The sequence below is a fragment of the Neopsephotus bourkii genome, unplaced genomic scaffold, assembly GCF_033783945.1.
Source record: "Neopsephotus bourkii isolate Nb327-2 ecotype Australia unplaced genomic scaffold, CSIRO-AGI_Nbou_v1 NB_1423, whole genome shotgun sequence".
In the NCBI taxonomy this organism is placed as follows: Eukaryota; Metazoa; Chordata; class Aves; order Psittaciformes; family Psittacidae; genus Neopsephotus; species Neopsephotus bourkii.
This window is the reverse complement of record NW_026901900.1, coordinates 6,457,566-6,477,791: the sequence shown is the minus strand read 5'-3', so window position 1 is coordinate 6,477,791 and position 20,226 is coordinate 6,457,566. Positions and strand designations below refer to the sequence as shown.

At 36.3% G+C, this 20,226-nt stretch overlaps 1 protein-coding gene across 2 annotated transcripts in view; it reads right to left on the bottom strand.

The window, feature by feature from the left end:
• Nucleotides 1-449: 449 nt before the first annotated feature.
• SEMA3A (semaphorin 3A) overlaps nucleotides 450-20,226 on the bottom strand; it is a 170,416-nt gene continuing 150,639 nt past the window's right edge. For both annotated transcript variants that reach the window (XM_061368180.1, XM_061368181.1), the window contains 4 exons: nucleotides 15,079-15,236; nucleotides 10,972-11,039; nucleotides 5,048-5,190; nucleotides 450-4,785 (listed from right to left, as the gene is read on the bottom strand). In XM_061368180.1, coding sequence (XP_061224164.1) covers nucleotides 4,330-4,785; nucleotides 5,048-5,190; nucleotides 10,972-11,039; nucleotides 15,079-15,236 — 825 coding nt within the window. In that variant the 3' untranslated portion in view covers nucleotides 450-4,329. The remainder of the gene's footprint in view (nucleotides 4,786-5,047; nucleotides 5,191-10,971; nucleotides 11,040-15,078; nucleotides 15,237-20,226) is intronic.

Sequence of the window (20,226 nt, the reverse complement as noted above, 5' to 3'; positions counted from 1 at the left end):
CAATAACAGACAGAACCTGATTTATTCTGTGTGAGTTGTCTGTGCAAGTCAGTTTCTAAAAGGAAGCAGCATGGCTGTAGTAAGCTATTAGCATCACACAGAGTAAGTTCCAGCAGGTACAGCAACTTGCTAACACTCGCATGGCTTGCAGGCTGATTTACAGTTTGGTGCATGGGCAGAGTATGTGTGGGGTGAATATGTGTGGCTTTATTTTCACAAACCCACATATTTGTACCAAAAGACAGGCTGAAGATAAGTTTGTAGCTTTTGTTTCAGGCATTACTAGTCTTCAAAAAGAAACAATAAACACTATTAATAAAAATAGCAACCCTTCTGGCCCAGTAAATGGAGCTCATATACACTGATAGCATTATATTGGCAACAATGCACTCCATATGCTCATGAAAGTTACAGGGCACATTTCCATGTAAACAGTCAAGACAGCGAACTTCAAATATTTGGAAGAAATGTTTATTTAACAACTGAATACATGCTAAAAGAAATAATTTACAGCAGCAGTTTCATTACACTTTTTTCTCTCCAGTTTTCTCATTCCCATCTGAATTGAAGTGATAAATACAGAAGTAGAATTATTTACTACCCACTAAGGAATGTGCTTAAAGTATAAGCACATAACTTTAGCACTGGTATAGAAATAAACTACCTTATCACCTGTGTGCCAAAATCTTGCATTTTAGTATTATGCTGAACACACCGAAACGGAGTACCTCTAGATAACAGTACTTTACACTGTACCTCTTTATCTAGTCAAAAATATTTACATCTCTTTTGGCTAATGTGTAGGTAGCAAAAACTGAACTATTAAACACATACTATTGATATTCACTAAATAATACATAAAAAGGATCAGTAAATGCGCATTCACATGCATTTAATTTAATTTTTTTTTTTTACATAGTGACTTTATTGGGTCTTAAAGATTTAACTCTGTTCTGCAACGATGAACATTTTCTCAGTTTGATGTTAACGGTTTAACATAACCATACAGTTTTTAGGAGCCATCGAACAAAATCCCATCTTCAGTGATCCATGCAAGTTCAAAGTGTAGATGAGTAAGAATAATGTAATGTATATTTGTTCCTTGCAAATGTATATCTTAAATAAAACAAAATAGATCTTTCTGGTTACAAATTAAATCCTTTATTTCTCTCCAGCTTAAACACAACTTTTTACTTACTTCTAAAGTCTGTAAGTAGAGGTTTAGAGGGTTTCGTTGACAATTTACAGAAATACCATTTTTATCTTTATCTTCAAACCTTATGTTGCTTTAAACAATAATAACACAAATGGGGGTGTGAATTTTACTGAAGCTGCAGGGCTTCTGTCTAACCATGAATTCATTCAGACTTACGTTCTTTGAAAAAAGTTAATTTCACATCAGTATTAAATGTTGCTTTACTTGACCATATATGAACCTAAAAATAAAATATTTCCATTTCTGGCTTGATCTTCTGCTCTCTTATTTATATAAGGAAATATGAAAACATAAACAAGAATACTCACATCAGTAAGAATTGAAGTTTGTAAGATCTGATTATATTGATTGACCAACTAGACTGCCAGGTTACGATAAAAACATTGCAACTTCCATAATTTTGTTTCCACAGATTGTCTTTCTCTGCATAGAGAAACATATAATAGAATTCTGACTTAACTGAATCTGGTTTTTCATCAGGGGTAGTGGAATAGGGTGGGTTTGGTTTGATTTTTTTGCAGCAAGTTACTATAGAACCAGTTGCTATGAGTATGGTAGAGGAAAAAAAAAAAAAAAAAAAGGTTAGACAGCAATCCATTAATATGTAGAAAAGGAAAAAAAGGCATTTAGCATTTGTTGAAATCCATCCATGTTTTCCCACTGAATTCTGTGAGGTTCATTTTAAAACTGTTTCCTTTTGTAACAAAGATGATTCTAATGACTTAATGGTACACAACAGATCTACACAAAAGGCTAAAGACTGTTCTGAGTACAACTGAATAATTCAACTGACAACAATGTTCAGAAATTAATCATAAGGTGACTTGTAAAATTAATACTCTGTACAGGAAAGCCCATAGCTAAACTGTTTTAATTCATCCCTACTCAGCACATCATGAAAGCATGGGAATTTAATAGTTTATTAAAATTCACAGGAGTCAAGTTTAACATTAGAGTAACTTAAAGTTGCTTTAAAACTAAATTTCCATGTGCTTTCCTAAATCATGGCCTCACAGACTTGCCCTTGTCTATTCAATGATTTTTGGGGTTTTTTTGCTAAAGAATTAAATGACCAAAAAAAACTTGCAAGTTCATCTCCTGCAAAAGATTCAAAGGGGACTAAAGTGACTGAGCCGTTAATGAAAACCCAATCACTAAGGAGTCATGAAGCCAAGGATTCGTCAGAAGGATACTTGAATTAGTAAGTGGCAAGTAGACTGGGATGTGTTGTGAGAGAAGCTGTCACAGCAGTTGTGTTATATCTGATTAGACTGATAGTGTAGTGATTGATAAATTAAATAATCTGGAGTGAATAACAACAAAGCAGATCAGTCATCAATACAGACACACTTTTATATAAAAGCTCCTTTAGCAAACTAAGGACTTTGTTCTAGTAATTTTCCCCACAATGACATTACTTGAAATTATGTAATTTATGGACTCTACCAAGATAAAATATGGGAAGCTGGAGAAAGATGATCTCGAAAGAACTGGACACCATAGAACTGGGGACCAAAGGCACATCTGTGCTGAGGTGAATACATCCACTACTTAAAACCCTAAGCTGACATTTATGGTGCAAGTACATTGTCTGTTTTACCCTCTTGCTGTCCTGTATATAGAATAAGACAGAAGTGCAGGACCAAATTATTTGTTAGTATAAACTAGTCTTTTAGCTGAACTTCACCAATTTACTACTGCAGTAGACTGCCCACAGATGAAACTGTCCCTTATATCTAAAACAGAGAGCTGGTTTTGAGGTTACTATTTATGTGGCCTAGTGCTGGTTCTTAGCATTTGGGTGATCTGGCACACAGAAAGAATGGAGCACAGTAATGTAGACATAGTTCTACTACTGAGCTGGGAAAAAATACTCTTTAAACTGAACGTGAGCTTTGCTCATAGATATATGACAGTCTGTGAGCCACAATATTTAAATATTAGCATTCACAAATATTTACGAACCAAGAAAGCAAGAGTATAATTAGTGGAGGGTATTTGAATGCTATTTGCTTCTTTTAGTAAAAAAAAAAAAAATAAAATGTACAACTGAAAATCAATGCTCTCCTTTTCATTGGTTCAATTAATAGCGAGGCATTTTACAAATTTAATCATTTCAAATACAATACTTCGGAAAAAAAAGAATGCAGAAGACTTAAATGCTATACAGCGACTTCCATGTTAAAATAGCTTAGTTGTAAATTTGTTTTGAAGTTACGTGTCATACAGATTACTGAGAGGGGAGGAGGTTAACTGCACTGTGACTAGCTCCCCTGGAAGATTTTCCAAACAAAAGAGTAAGGAAGCTCATAATTGGAAGTTGTCCTTTTTTTTCCTCTGAACCAGTAATTAGAAAGTACAACATTTCTAAGACAAAAAGTCTAATCTATTTTAGAAAAGAGCTAATGTTTGCTGCATATTTTTCATGGTACATTTAAATTATAGTTTTAATAAAATACATCTTTAGATCAAAGCTGAAAGAAGTCATCAGTAGTAGGCCAGTGTACTCCACATTTTTTTGTTCTTCCAGATGATGGATGGCTTATGCTGTTCAGATTTCCACAAACAATTTCAGTCAGTATTGTTTTTCCTCTTCTAGTACATATAAACAGGAGAACTGGTAGACAAAACAAGAACAAAATCCTTGTGTCCAATCGTGTGTTTAGACGTTCATCAGCTTAATGAGTTCATGCAGTTTTATGTATAAGTCTAGAAATGGTAGTGCTGATGGTGAAAGGTGGGGTTTTTTCTTCTTTTCTTTAAGATGACTGCATGAAATACAGCATTTTGTTTATATCTCAGGCAAAAGAGAAAGTAAAACTTGCCTGCTGAACACTTGCAGAACTTTCTGAGCAGTAAGCTAGGTCCCGGTGAGTTATCATCCTTGAAACTCTGGTCTTTCTGGTCTTAGAATCAGAGTAGCAAGGAAGGACTTACTTACTAGGAAAGTTAGAAATGGATTTTATTTAAACTTGGTGGAAATTGTTTGGATTTTCCACTCTTGTAAACATCCACATAATGCCATGAAAAAAGTTCATGAATATTGCATTTTTTTTCCAGTTATCTGTCTATACAAGTTTCTACTTGGATAAGGTTCCTAGAGGTAATGCAGCTCAGACACTCCTTGGTGCCCTCTCAAATTCATGGGTCCTCCTGTTCCTACCTTTTTTATTCTCTTGTAGGTGCTTCCACTTATTTGTATTCACCTGCGCATTGGCAGGCCTTTGCCGACGTTGTTTGCGGTCTCTTTTCCAAACCTGCTCACAGAACTCATCCATTGTATTGAGATTGGGGTGATTGATTAACTGCATGAAGTCTCTATACCAGATCTTTTGACTGGGGGTCATGCTATTGGTAGCATCCTTGGTCTTGGAAGCATCACCATCTTCTTCTTTATGGAGCAGCTCTTCCAGGTGATCAGTATCAATTACTTCCAGGGTCACTTTGAGCAAAGTTTGCATGAAGCCATGCTCCACAGCATGACAAAAATAGGTACCAGAATCTCTCTGTTGAAGACTTCGTAGCAATAGGCCCTGTTCTGTCCGGATCATGCGATCATCCACTTTTATCTGTATTGGAAAAAAGTGGTAATTTCAATAGTTATCTTTCACAGATGTGCAACATTAGCCTCTAACCATGCTAGTATCTTAGTACTGCTCCTTTCAGCTGGTAAAACATGGCCAAAAATCCCCAAAGGAACATGAATGGAAACTCCTTGCCAGCATAAAGGTCTTATTTCCTAACTTGATCTCCCTACCCACCAGAAAAGATTATTCTCTTAAGATATGTGTGAAGAGGACTAGTTGCTTCTCTTTATTTTTGCGACAATACCTCTTCTTTGCGGTCATCATTTTGCTTCTGGAATTGCCAGTAGACTACAGCACGCTGAGACTTTGGACTGCACTCAAGAAAAGTGCTGCTGTTCTCTACTCCATAGATAATCTTTTCCTCCAGGGTCTGACTACTTGGGTTATCTGTAAAGCAAAGAAAAAAAAAAAAGAAATTCAACCAGGGAACACAAATCTGTATTGCTAAGTGAATGTGTGTTTAGAAATTGGGCTTCCTTAAGGTATTTAAAGATAGAAACTTTAACAGGAAAACTTCCCTATATCAGTGCCATTTGGAAAATCTCCATCAACATCAGCTCTTTGTAAGGATCCCTGGTAATTATATTTTTTAAAATTATTTTTTGTATTCTAAATCTCGACAGCTGTTAACATCTCAGTTTCATTGTGAAATTTTGTGTAAACCTCATTATTATTCATCAAGGAAAACATCCAGGACATGACAAGAACTTTTAATAGCGAACTATATGTAGTAAGAAAACTCAGAGTGTAGTTGCAGAGTGTTTGTAATGATGCCTCCTGGGCTCTATGATCATAATACTTTAGAGCAAAGTAATAAAACATGAGGCTATTTAAAAGTAGTATAATGTGTTTAGATTATACAGCACTGCACTTTGCTGAAGCTGTTAATGACCAGGAATAATGTTTTTGGGGAAATGATCTTCAATTAATTATTTCCTCTCATACCAATATAATTTATGGAAATGTAATGAGCTTAAGAAACCAGACATTATGGGAGGGGAAAAAGAAAATTAAATAAATTACTTCCTTTTGTAACAACAATATTTCAAGATATTCATCAACTGGCTGGAAATATCACATAGCTATAGGACTTATATGGCATTTGATTCTTCTCCAATACCGCAGAGACTGTAAGGCGTCATGTTTCAACTCTCCACCTTAGCTCTTTAAAATGCTGTTATGGACTTAAGTGGCAACAGTACAATAATCCTAGAGAGCAAATGGGGAGGAAGGGGTTGGTAAGCTGTTTAACATTTTGTTGATCTCACAGGGTTTCCTGTCTCTTTGCCGTTATTTGTCATTCTTTCCATTTTCCACTTTTGATGTTTAGCACTGGCAATCTTTAGGGAACTTCTTCTGATATGCTTTAACTGCAAAGTGATGTCTAATTAAAACCCTTTTAAAGAAATCCTTTGTCAAGTTTTATTTGCTTTCACTGTCTTTATTGTATTGGCCACATTGTTTAGCAAACACAGGCTGTTTGCTAGATGACTGAGCCAAAGGTAAAAACAAAATTGAGCTCCTGCTCTGTGTTGAACAATCACATGTCTTTCCATAATGACTTTCAGCCCTGACAGAGGATTGGAGAAGGGATGGGGGATGGAAGAGGAGCTGGTGCTTGCCCAGTTCTCAGTAAGGAAACATCAAATGGCCTATTAACAATGCAAAAATAGGGAGTGGGTTAGCTGGCTTTCCTCTGCTGGATTCTGAACTTTTCCAGCAAGTATGTGGGGTGCTATATAAACAGCTAAGTGAAACAACTTTTATGACAGCTCTCAGAAACCACATCCCTGTGAAGAATGTCAGTGCAGCTTTGGGCCAGGAAGATTGTGAGCAATGGAGGAGTGAATTAGGAAGCAAAGAATCAAGAGAAGGGTAACACAGCTGCAAGAGAATGTAGTGGGGATACCAGTGGTAAGGTCTGAGATAGAACATAGGTGAATCTGTGTCAGTGAAACAAAGAAACTCAGGTTGTGTAAGATGTTAACTGAATATAACTAGAAGCAATAAGATAAAGACTGGAAATGGAAATTATTGGTTGATAACTCGTCATGGGTCCAGAATCAATACTGTGAATGGCTGACTGATGTCCTGACTTTTCTGTTTCAATTTAGGCACTCTAATTCAGGAAGAAAATTCACATGGCTGAGCAGGCAGCCAAAGATCCTCACATAGTCAAGAATAAGCTGCTTGCTATCTGAACTGGGATCTACAGCAGAGAGCACATGTAGGGCTGCAGCATACGATATTCAGTAGGAAATATCCCCTTTTATAGACTGGGACACATATGTTACTGCTCCAGTGATGTTTTTGTGTGAAAAAGAGATTTACATGCTTCTACAATAAAAGATGGAAATACAGGGATTTCACCCTAGGATACATGTTCTCTTTCAGTTCCTCTCTCCCAGGCTCTATGAATCATGGTTGCAGAATGGCCCAGCTTCAACAAGAGCAATCTGATAGTTTGGATACTTGTATTGGAAGTAGAGCTATCAAGTCAATCTCACACATCCTGAATAGCTGATTTAACCAGCAGGTTATTCATTAAGTAGCTTGCAGCACCACAGAATCATAGAATAGTTAGGGTTAGAAAGGACCTTAAGATCATCTAGTTCCAACCCCCAGTGCACAGATGGGGACATCTCAACTAAACAATGACACCCAAGGCTCTGTCCAACCTGGCCTTGAACACTGCCAGGGATGGAGCATTCACAGATTCCCTGGACAACCCATTCCAGTGCCTCACCACCCTTACAGTGAAGAACTTCCTCCTTATATCCAATCTAAACTTCCCCTGTTTAAGTTTTAAACATCTTTAAAACCTTTAAATACCACTTGACTGTATTTTCCTGAGCACAGCATAGTCCAAGTAAGTTATACAGGAGCATAGCGCATGTAACACTGGTCTCACTAGATCCAAGGAGACAGTCTTCTAGATCGTAAATATCAGTAGAAAGGACAAAAATAGATATTTCTTTAGCAACGGTTCTACTACCCATGAATGGTAGCATATTATTAAGTATCTATAGAAGTTTCTGCTGGAATATTCAGGTACCTTCCAAGAAGCTAGTCACAGGTTTTCATGGAAGTTACCTTGAAGGTGGATTCTCTGATGCTATTTCAGATTTCTGAGTGTTTTCTTGGAACTGGTCCATGGCATTTTAGTGTGTTAGATATCATCAAGGAAAGTGGCATAAGCCCCCTCTAAATTTTCTCACAGCTTCAGAAGAGATTGTATGGGTGACAGTCATGCAATGAGAAAGGATTTAGGAGATCTTTTAAATTTCATTTCCATGACTTAAGGGAACAGAAGGCAGGTCCAGAAATGTCTATAAAGTTAATGCAATATTGAGCACGCGGAGTGCAAGAAAGTAAGCAGAGTGATGGAATAATCACAGGAGCAGAGCACAGCTCTGGGACTGAGGGAGACACTGAAAAGGCTAGAAGGAAGAATGAAAGTCTGGGAAGTTCAGAAGAACAGCTGGAGGACTTAGAAAATTATAGAAGTCATGAAGTTGGTTATGAAATTCCACCCAAAATCCTGTCTGAGAGTTGCAATTCCCAAAATGAACCCAACAGCGGTATCAGTTTACTACCCTGATAAATATCCTTTAAATGCATTATTTCTGACATAACTGAAGAAGTATGAAAGGCTAAATACTTATACGAAGATTGCTTTACAGATGAATGAATGTCACTATACAGTTAAATTCAGTTATTCTTTGAGCTTGCCCTAAGATAAATCACCTAAAAAAGTGCCTTTTTTTTCACAAATTCTTAAAAAAAAACAAACAAAATTCAATCAATTTCTTGATATCACTAATATGTTACATTTTAAAAAAGAATTGGTCTTTAGTTGACATATAGGTGTCTGCCCTAACACGTATGCAGCTAAGGATCCTCAGCTCCCTCTAACATCAGTGCATGGTAATTTAATACTACTCATAATTTGTATAAAAGGGCAACTGAAAGAGCTACCTAAGAGTTATTAAAAGCATTATTGTTTCAGACTGATATTGAAGTAAGTTCCTGCAATGTCTTGAAATATACATTAACAGGTCATTACTTTTTCTCATTTTTCCTAGTTCACATGGAGAATCAACTGGCAGTTGCTCCAAAGAAACGTGTACGCAAGTAGTAAATGACTACTGGAGCTTACTTTTTTACTATATATAAACCCAATTCTTCATCTGTTGTCCAGGAAACCAATAGTCACAATGAACAAAAAACCTCAGGATAAATTGGCATAGGAAGTTTATGGGTCATGCAGCTGTCTGTACAATACATGATCATGTGTAAATGGCAAGTAAATACAGAAAATTTTATAGATTTACAACTAAGGATTGATCTAGAGAAAATTTCACTCAAGAACAGTTTAAAACATTCCTTTAAGTATTTTGACAGTGGATCCTTAAAGTCTAGGACCTAGAACTGCATTCCCTCAGTATGTTGGAAGGTTACTGATTCCTCCAATCACCCTGTCTTCATTTCACTGGTAAGTAAAATTTCCAGTGATACCTTGTCTCATAATTGCTCTGCTCATTTTGACAAAGCTGTATTAAAATTCCTTGTGATTGGGTGTTTAGCATGTAATAGCTTTTTGCTGACCTTGAGTTCTCATAATGGTTGTCATGAAATAACTGTGCTGGATTACGGTCTTTCCTTTGGATAGAAGATATCTTTTCAGACAAATATTTTTACCAAATATGGGAAGTTACAAAAAACAAGTGTTTTGAAATCCTTTCCTTGTCTATGAAGATAAAGAACAGACCTACAGTTGTATAAAGCACAGCTAGCAAGGCCAAGAAACCATTAAAAAAAAACCCAGCCACATGGTAGCTCATGAGTAAAATGTCCAGGCAGTAAAAAGGTAAAGCTAAAATATGCTTCTGTTGGTAATAAAATCCACATTTAGTGCCTGATGAAATTTTCCTACTGGGGACTTGAACATGTCATCTCAGTCCCAACGCATGCATGGTCTTATGTGCACTGTATAAGCATTACTAGATACCATGCAACTGGAAATTTGTGAACTTTATGCTAGTCCACATTGACTAGTTAAAATCTAAACTAGTTTTACATTCTCAAAACTTGATGACTACATATTGATAATTGTCTGTTCATACACATTTACAGTCTTTTTACCCCTTTGAGTAGCTTGACCTGAGTTTGACAATCAACAAGTAAAAAGAGAAGCTATAGTAATGTTATGCTGTGAGTTTCAAATGATTAAAAGGAAGACAGAAAAAACTATTACTGAAACTTAGTAGTAGTGAATTACAGCTGACACAAATGTACAACTTTGGACTATATATCATTCTTGCTATTACAAGGACTAGAAGGACACAAGGATTTTGAAATATCTCTATTTTTTCAGCCACCTCTTCTTCATTTTTGCTGAAACATGTCCAGTGGTTTGTTATTAGAAATGTACCACAAATGCGAGTAATCATTTTTTTCCAGCAGAGGGAAGCATTGCCTAAGTGTTCACTTAGAGCAAAACGGACATTTTTCACTTTCTCAGTGAAGATCTTCTGAAGAGTTTGGCAGCAAATTAGAAACTGTTAAGAAGTTTATTAGCCAGACATTCAAGAAAGGAAGATCTGGTCAATGCACTGTGAAAATTAAGCAGTCAACAAAAAGCAAAACTAGAAGATGTCAAAGAAAATCCATGCTGAAAGCATATGGGACAGGCTTCCTACAAGGTATAGGTTGCTCTTAAGGGCTTCTAGTGTGGCTCCTACAACAAAGACCATTCCATATTTAGCCAAGGTAGTTAATTATGTTGTTGATTATCATCCTATACAAACTATGTGAAGCAACGTGTGCATACTTCTTGCTGTTGTGAAGGAGATATGACTCTTTTCTGACATAATATGCCTAGTCTGATGGTATGCTATTATCAGGTGAGTAAAGAAGAAAAAAATAAAATGCTTAAAACTGTTAATCTGAGGAAAAACAAACAACACACTCCACCCTCCCACTCAGTCTTTACTGTCTGATCAAGGCCATTGTAAACAATTTAAATTGGGATAATGATGTATTATAGTCATCTTTTGCAGATGTTCAAGATAATTTCACAGATCATTCACGTGCTTCCTAGTTTATTCATGCATAGTCTGTGAATTACATACAAAGAGTTGTACTTTAGTACTACCCAGAACTCACCATGATGCTGCAGGTCTGAGCAGTGGGTAAGTGGGTCCCCATTTCGGATGTCTTGTCGTCTAGTACGTCTGTAAATATCATAGTTGAAAACTGTTAGTTAACTCCTCAGTGGTCAGCATTCACATTTGCCATGACTAAAGAGTAACAAATGGAACATATATGAAATTACATAGGTCACAAGTGCACCTAAACAGCACTAGCAAGGAAATCATGTTGTTCCTCCTATATTCAATGTGTTATCACAGTTTGTAGAATCAGCCTTTATAACTGAAAGCAAATTCTTCAGAAACTGGTAAATGCATATCTCTTGCACTGAGCCTACAAAGTTTATTTTAACTATGTTTACAATATTGATTACAAAATCATTACTTAATTCATAGATACAGGAACTAAAGGATCAAAGTATTAACAATACAGTTGAACATGCATCAATGCATCATTCATCTATCATGAAGAAACTAGAGCTTTTATGCAAGCACAGAATAAGTATCATGACATCTTTTAGACAAATGTTAGGATGGATGGCTTTGAGAAAAATGTCAAAGTGCTGTATTTTCTACAAAATCTAAATTAAAATACATAGATCATTTCAGCCACTACAGGTCTCACTGAAAAATTTCTGGTAAAAACTTTTCTAAAACTTTTGCAAATAGCTTTGTCTTTAGAATAAACAGAATATAACACTTGGATAGGAAGATTTTGAAATGTCATTTATTCCCTTTCATAGCTTGAATCTGGATTATAGTTTTTATTGTATGTCCATTTAACATAGTATATTCTTTCCCCACTTTGACTTCCACTGGCTCTTTTGGAAAACATATTGATCTGTGCCAAAAAAAAAGGTTGTAATTAGCAGGAGGAAGCCTTTTAATACAGTATTACTTTGCATGTTTTATTGTCTCTTTGTCTGCCCCTATTTTTATTTAAATAGCTGTGACACAAAATTCAGCTGAGCCAGAGAAAAGCGTTTCATATTAGAAAAAAAAAAGAACAAGGCAAACAAAGATGTGTTTCAAGTGTGAGCACTTTACTTTAGGAATCGGAGAAAGCCTGAGGGCTTGCAAAATTGGAGGAGAACAAAGAGGATTAGGCTGCTGAACAATGCTGTGATTTCAGATTATGGTATCCAGCAACGGATATGCAAAAGTCAAGTTGCCTTGTAAAAAGCCCTATTGGTCACTCCCTTGTGACAACAACCCACATTTTTAAAAAGCCATTGTTCTGCAGCACAGAGATGATCTCTCTTCTGTTCACTAGCCCGATTTGTAGACTCACTAACAGCCCAGCATCAGCACATACTGAGAGTTCTCACAGAGGCCCTCTCAACTGCACAGCAAACTCCTCTTGGCTGAAAGATTTTAATCGTACTTTTTTTTCCACTGAAAACTACTGAAAAGTTAAACCTGAAGTCATTTATGTGCAGTATGGCAACAGGTTTTTTTTTAAGGCAAAAAAAAAAGTCAGAATGTGCATTTTAAGACATCTTTCTGAATAAAACATTATTAAAATTATGAATTAGGATGCCTTAGCATGCTTCAGAAAAAGGGAATCTGCTGTTAACTGATGCATGATTAAAAAATGTAGTAATCCTAATTTCACGTATCATCTTCACCTTACCAATGAATAAAAATAGACCAAAGACATAAGAAAACATAAAACTTTGTTACTCCCTCCTAAATGTTGAAACACAGCATATTTACAGGATATCATTTGTAGAAAAGATGTGCAAAGACTCATACTACTGTCAATGGAGTTTGGAAGAGATGTCTTGTTAGAATCTCAGGAAAATGTTGCATATTTCACCATTGTATCAACACAGTGATTTATGAAATATGAACCAGAACACATCTGCATGGGTAAAGTTAAGTGGTCACACTACAGGAGCTCTGAACTGTCATTTAGGCTTGTAAAATACACAAAGAAAGAAAAGTAAATTAAAATCATAGTTCATAAAATCTCCTTTTTAAAAAAAGAAAGGGAAAACATAAAAAGCAAAACCCCAGAACCAACTATTAGTAAAGCATCTGTGCAATTGCCTCAGGACTCAACTTTCTCAATATTTCTGGAGCCTAAAATTACAAGGATTCATTATTAGGAAAATGTTGACATTTAAGCTGTTTCCAGTAATGCTGATTTTGTCATAGATGCATTCAAATCTGCCTTCAGGCAGTGGGTACAGCAGGTATCAGGTAAACAGAGGATCCTCTCCCCCAGTAACACAAGACCCTTTTTTCTGCTGTTGCCAAGGGTAAAATGGGGTTCTCTAAGGAGGGGCATCAGCTTTTAATGAGCACGTTGTCAGGATCCCAGCCTTTTCTTTCACAGTGGCCTCAAGATGTGTAAATTCTGCACCTCAAAATTTTCCTGGAATTGTGCAATCCAGTTGAGCCCTAGTAACCCTGCCCCTTAATCCCTGTAAGAAGAGGGCCCAGTCGCTTTACCCCTGATGGCAAAGCTGAGCTCCTCTGCTGCTCAATAGGTTGCAGAGATGGATAAGGAAAAGACAAAGAGACCTATTTCTTCTGTCAGTGTAAGTGATGAATGGCAGGATGATGTGCTCTATGGGTCTTAGGATGGGCTGGGAGCAGGAACGGGTGCTAGGGAATGCTGAGAAGGGAAGAAGATAGGAGGTAAAGATTAGATGGGAAGTAGCAGAGAAGTGATTCAGTGATTCCTGACCTTACTGTCTCCTTCGACTCAGAGGCAGTACTTAAACATATTGACTTCTAACCCTTAAAGCATTCAGACCAAATCAATCTCTTAGACTCTCCTTGAAAACCTCACCATTCCCTCTCCTTTTGTTTGCCCTCCTCTCCTCCAGAAAAACTGCCATGCTCCCACCACAAATATGAATTTAGCCCATGCAGATGAGAAAATCTGACCAGCTTTTCTTTTGAGATGGGCTTAGTTTCTCCTTTTTAATTCTTTTCTAAAGAATTTCTCAAAAGCTTGTCTCAGATTAACTCTGCTTCCTGGTGCAAAAATAGAACCTGATGTTCCATAAGCAGCTTTTTATTTTGTCTACAGTATTTGTTTAGGATACATTGTAATGCAAACCTTGAAATTTTAATCCCCTCCATCTGAAAAGTCTGTGACAAAAAAATGCTACTTCCCACCCTTTACCACAATTCGTCTCCTGCAGCAACCAATCCAAATCTGGATTCTGGAGTCCTGACATTCTCAACTAAGTATCTGTTACCATCAATTTTATGTATATAAACCCTTATGTATACAAACTCTTTGATTCCTTGTTTCTTCATAAGTGGAAGATGTTTGGCACATTTGATTTTATGTGACTACTTCTTTATAATTTTAGCCAATTTATTATGGGAAACACATTACATTAATGTCTGTTCTGATTTGCAAGTGAGTATCTATTCAGTTATTCCTAATTTCTACTTCAGTAGCTAAGAGCTGTTCAGTAATCACCTTATATACTCTGAGATAAAGAAATTTGGAGATAAGGGCAGGCAAAGAAAATATTATTTGAAATCTTAAATCAGGTAAATAGGACTTCTAAATTTTTTATTACAATTATATTTTTCACTTATGCAGTCTTACCTTAACCTTTGCACTGCAAAGCCTGAGTGCAGAGTGAATCTAAAATGGTGGTTATTCTAATCTTGCAGCACTTAGACACACATCAAGATATACAAGTTATACTTTTGAATAATAACAATAATGTCACATACCACTAGAAAAATAACCTTCCACTCATGTCCTAACACTTTATAAGTATTTCCTTTGAATTAGAATTCATGAAAAAGCAGGATAATTTACTCGAGCAATCAGTCCTAGTGTTAGAGAAAATTATATTTTTCTTTTTGCTACTTATTACTGAATACAAAGTCATGAATCCATTTCAAGACAACTCTCTTCTGAATGTTTTCTTACAACAGCTTTTTAAATCAACCCAAGAAGTAATAGTGTTCTCTTTAAATCAACCAAGACTTCATATTGCTTGTATCTCCCACAATTATGTTTTCTTTGGAAAAGAAAGAGCTCTAGTTAACCATCCTGTGAAAAATCTCCAAAGCCCTCTGGTCATATTGAGATCATCAGTTAAAACAAATAGCAAACCGTGCAGACATCCGAAAGGGTCCCTACCTCTTAGCAGTGGGGAAGTAACGTGAGCAGGATGAACCATCCCAGGCACAGTAAGGGTCTCTCGCAAGGCAACACTCAGCACATGCTTTTCCATACACATCACAGCGGTGTAAAGGAAGCTGTGAAACTCCAGTGGCTGAGCCAATGTAGAGCTGTTGCTGTTATAAAAAAAAAAAAAAATAAAAAAAATTAAAAAAAAAGTTAAGAATTGCAAATTACCAGCTTTTTCCTAGAAAAGCATACAAAAATTAGATGTTAGGACCATTACAGTTGCAATAAAGGATCATGATCCCAACATACACTAAATGAATGAGGATCGTCCACAGGATAACAAAAATAAATAGAAAAAAAGGTGATTTTTTGTATGAAGCTCTCAGTAGCTTCTCCAAACAACAGCAAACAGTAAAGTACTCTTTCACTTTTTCTTTTGTATTCAGATCCCTGCCTCAGAAAAGCACTGCAATCAGTGACAGAACACAATGGAGAATATGCTTTTGAATTTAAAGAAAAATAACTTTAACATAAATTTCCTACATATGACTTTGATTTGTGTGATAAAACTGAAGTAACTTATGTCAGACTGATGCTAAGATATTTCAGCTTAGAACTGTTGCCACACATGCACTTCTTTGCATGTCTGATAATTGTGATGCTTTATACTCTTTTCTATAGGTCTAATACTCTAATTGAAGAATAACTTTGACCAGGGGAAATGGCTTAATTTATTTTTTATTAAAATGTGGTGAGAGGAAGATGTAGCTCAAATGCAGAGAGAAGCCATGAAGTAAATAAAAAACCATACATGCAAAATGAACGACAGCTTTGTATGGCATCACAACAGATCATCTTCTCTCTCTCAATTTCCTCTCTGATAACAAATTCATGTGGTCCACTGGAGAAGCTGGTTTTCAAAGGGACATAAGGAAACTGAACTACTGATCCCACATGGAAGTCCAAACAGAGATATTTCAGCTTGGCACTATTTCACAAAGAAAACAAGTGTGAGTGCACTAAGTAAATATTTAGGTCCCTCTGAGAGGCAATAATTGGGAAAACAATATAAATAAACAAAAATTAAATGGCATAATCCATCTGTTTTGGAAACACTGCCACTCTGCTATCAAAAGCTTATGCTTTGTCACACAGCACCCATGGTGGAGTAATTAGTACATGTCTTTTTATGGTCCCAATCCAAGCAGTCCCACCAGGAAAATACCCATTTGTATTTGTTTTCCTTTCTTGCAAAACATGGTGTGAAAACAGGATTTCAAGAAATATTATCAAAATTCTTAATCTCCTGCACTGTGATGATCCTGAAGTACTATTTCCAAGGGATTCAGGGATGGAAGTTGGCTGAGCTCACCTTCCTGCTAGAAATGATAAGCACTGGATAGCAGGAGACAGAAAAACCAAAAACGCTTATAAAAGGTGTTAGGTTTACTTCTTTTAGAGACAAAAGTTTGCAATTTATACAGACGCGTGAATTTAACAGATATGTCCCATGCATTTACGTAAACACCAGTATTTTCTCAAGGAAAATATAACAAAGACAGTACCCGAAGGAAAATTTACTGGTAAACTAAAAACTAAGTCCCTTCTAAGCAGCTGCTTCCATCTATTACAGTGCCATAGCTGGGTTGTAAACACACATTTCCTGGGCAAAAATCTCTGACCACACAGAGCTCTATACAAAGCCTTGATTGTAGATACCAGTCCCCAGATAGTATTGTATCCTTGAGAAGCAGATGACAGGCAGCAGACATGATAAGCTGATTCTCTCCAACTTAAGTCACTTAATCAAGTACCCAGCTTAGGGGTATGTTCTGCAGTAAAAACGAGCAGCAATTTAAATCTTAGGTGACCTAACCATTTCTTAAGGGATGCCTTTTGTCTTTACTGATTATGGAAGCAGCGTAGGTTAAATGAGAGCTTCAGTTAAGTATCTTAAATGTCCAGATGGTATTGATCTGTGCCCTATGTAATTGGGGCATTAATATCTCTATAGGCATGTAGCAATGTGTGGTGAAGCTAATATAAAAATCAACTCAGAGAATGTACGTGGGAAAATAAAGAAGAATTGTGCAAGGGTTTCCTACATACCTCTGTAACCAATTTAATTTTGTCAAAAAAAGCCTCCCTGATTTCTAATAAATGTCTTTAGAATTAAAGAATGACCAGAAAAAAAAAAAGGAAAAAAGAACTGTGAGGCCAAAATAGGGTTACTTCAAGACTCTGTTCCTCATAGATAAGTTCATAAAGTTCAGTCAGTGAACTACAGCATGAGTTTCAGGTGCTGCACAGCCCGAAGGCTGCTGCTCTCTTTGTTGCTCTTCTGATCCCAGTTTTAGACTCCAGCTGGTGATCATTATTCCGGACACTAATAATATATGAATCCAGGTAGTATGAAATTCAGAAAACAGTATCAGAAACAGTCAAACTGCCTGTTGTGGAAAGAATCTTTCCCAAGAGGTTGTTAATTTAATAAATCAGCTGATTATCAGATCAAAGTGGAGTGTGTGTGTGGGAAAGCTGTCCTTTAAAAAATCTTGCAGAAGTATCAGAACTCCAGAAAAGCTGTAGGAGAGGAGACTAATGTTCTAAGCAATCCAGTGGTTTCTGTTTGCCCCATGGGGCTGCCCAAAATGCAGCCTTTCTCTAGAAGTCAAAGAGATAAACAAAAATTTTCCATTTGCAATTGAAAAAAAAAAAGAGAGACGAAAAATGTACCACTTAAAAAGAAAAAATCAGAATTTTAAATGGAATTTTAGGGAACATATGTTTCAAATCCTGTTTAACTTAATTTTATGTCTTGAAAAGTAACTGCTGCAGAATAGTTCAGAGGGCCGTTTAAGTGACAAATCCATTTTGAGCTGGCTCCTTCTATATGCTCACTATGGACAGAAATGGCCATCTCTGAATAAAATTCAGTACTTTGTGAAAAATACTGTAGAAGTAGTCACTAAGGCTTTTCTGAAGGTCTTTGCCTTGCCTTTGAGAACCTTACAGAGGAATTAAAAAGCTCTTTATAGCAGTTCACTAATCAAGAATCTGGCCTGTATCAGCCAAGGATCTCTTAGTTTCCCCCCCCACCCCGGACTTTCCAGAAATCCAATCGCTTTTTGAAAAAGAGGATCACAGTCCTGACCTTGAAAAAAAGATAAGAGTTTGCTCAAAAAGAAGTCACTTTGTAAGCCAGGCCTGACCGTTGGTTGCTTCCGTACTTTTAAATCATGGAGCCCCATTTGACAGGCTCAGGACTGAATGGTAGCCAGGGGCTCCTGGCAAGCCTGACTCACTCAGACCTGTGAATTTAGGCAGCTGCAGGGTGTTATGGTGGCTCTGGGATGCTATCCTCTGAAGGTCTGTGTCTATTGCTAACCATGCATAAGTTGTTGAACTTATAAGGTTACACAAACCTAGAGCTCTGAAGACAATTAGGAGGAATATAATTCCTGTGAGTTAAAGATAGTAAAATTGAGAAAGACTGTATCGAGGCTTAGTCTTGCACATAAAGCCTAAATTTCCTTGCTCAAAGTCACTCTCACTCAAAGGTCAAATTCTGACAGTTTTATGTAATTTAAAACTTGAGCTAAGTCCACTCCTGAAGAATTTGTAGATTTTGGTGTTTAGGATGAAGAGTCATTTCTAACATATCACATTGGCACAATAGCAAAATAGGTACCTTTGAACAACCAGCATAGTAGAACAATCAAAAATTAGGAGAAACTCCCAGTACCATTAAAGAATTGTTAGTGAAAAAAATCAAATGAAGTGATTGCTTTAAAGTTATTCAGTAGGACATAGTGGTTTTACTGTTTGTATTTCGTCCTCCTGCTTTCTACAATGCATAGAATTATCATACTGTTTGTATGAAAAAGCCCTACTTATCAGAACACAATGAGTAAAGTGTTTGCATTATAAAACTACAGTATTTTAAAATCAGAAATATAAAATGGAAACATGTTGCCATATACTTATTTGATACAGAGACAGTGCCAAAAGCTTGTCATAATGTATAATAATTCTGTCATTTTTAGCCTAAGGCTGGTTGAATTTTCATGAGCTTGACTCTGACTGAATATCTTGTGTTTTATGCTCTTTTTTAGCTTTAGACAATTTTAGCAGTATAAATTTGTTTTCAAAAGATACAGGGAAAATTGTCATCTCTCCCAAATAACTAATGCTGCTTTAAAGAAGTTGTGTGAAAATGCATAGTCCATTATTAAGTATGACTGGCTGTTTTAAGGGAATGCACTTATAAAAATAATCCAAAGCAGAGCATTTTGGTATGATGTGAACATATATACATCTTGACAGGTTTGTTTTTAAATATCCCAGTATTCAACAGTACACGTTTTTGTCCTGCCATTTTTGTTGTTTTAGGTGGTAAACTGTGTTAGAAAAGTGTCCCAAAACAAAATGTTTTATGTCAAATATATGAATGTTTTCAGATAACTTTTCTAAATACAGTGGTTTCTGAGTTAAATATGCAGCATTTCAAACATAATATTGGGCTCTGTCTGTTACGAATTAATTCAACTTCTGTTTAATAATGTATAGCATGAGGTAGAAGAATTAACCTTATTTACAACATACACAATTTTTAGTGCCCCAGTCCTCGAAGTAATACCAGATCTGCTCTGGCAACAACTTTAATGATGAAATTAATGAGTGTGAACAAGTTGCTTGTATTTGCCGAATTAGGCTCCAAATCAACACAAATATGAAAAAGGATGCCAAAGTTTTATTGTGTTAAATTTGACACTAAATTTTAAGTCTAAGACTTCTGAGACAGGAAGTGACAGTGGCTGGAATCCCTCTACCTAATTCTAGGAAGAACTAAAATATAGGCCCCTAATACCCACTTCACTCCTGGACTGCAATACAATGTTCTTTGCATGACTACATAACTCACCAGCTGCTTCACAAACAAGTCTAAGAATAATTGCTTATAATTGTTCAGAAATCACCTTTCCTGTACATCTGACAAAACTGTACTTCCATCCATCAGGAAGTCCAGTTCACTTTTGTTATGATCTAGTCAACAACGAAGGCTATAATACATTTCTTTCAGAAGTTAGTTACTAGTGCACTCAACAGAAAGTAGGAAATACAAATTCTTGAGTGAGGAACCCCTATCTTAACCAT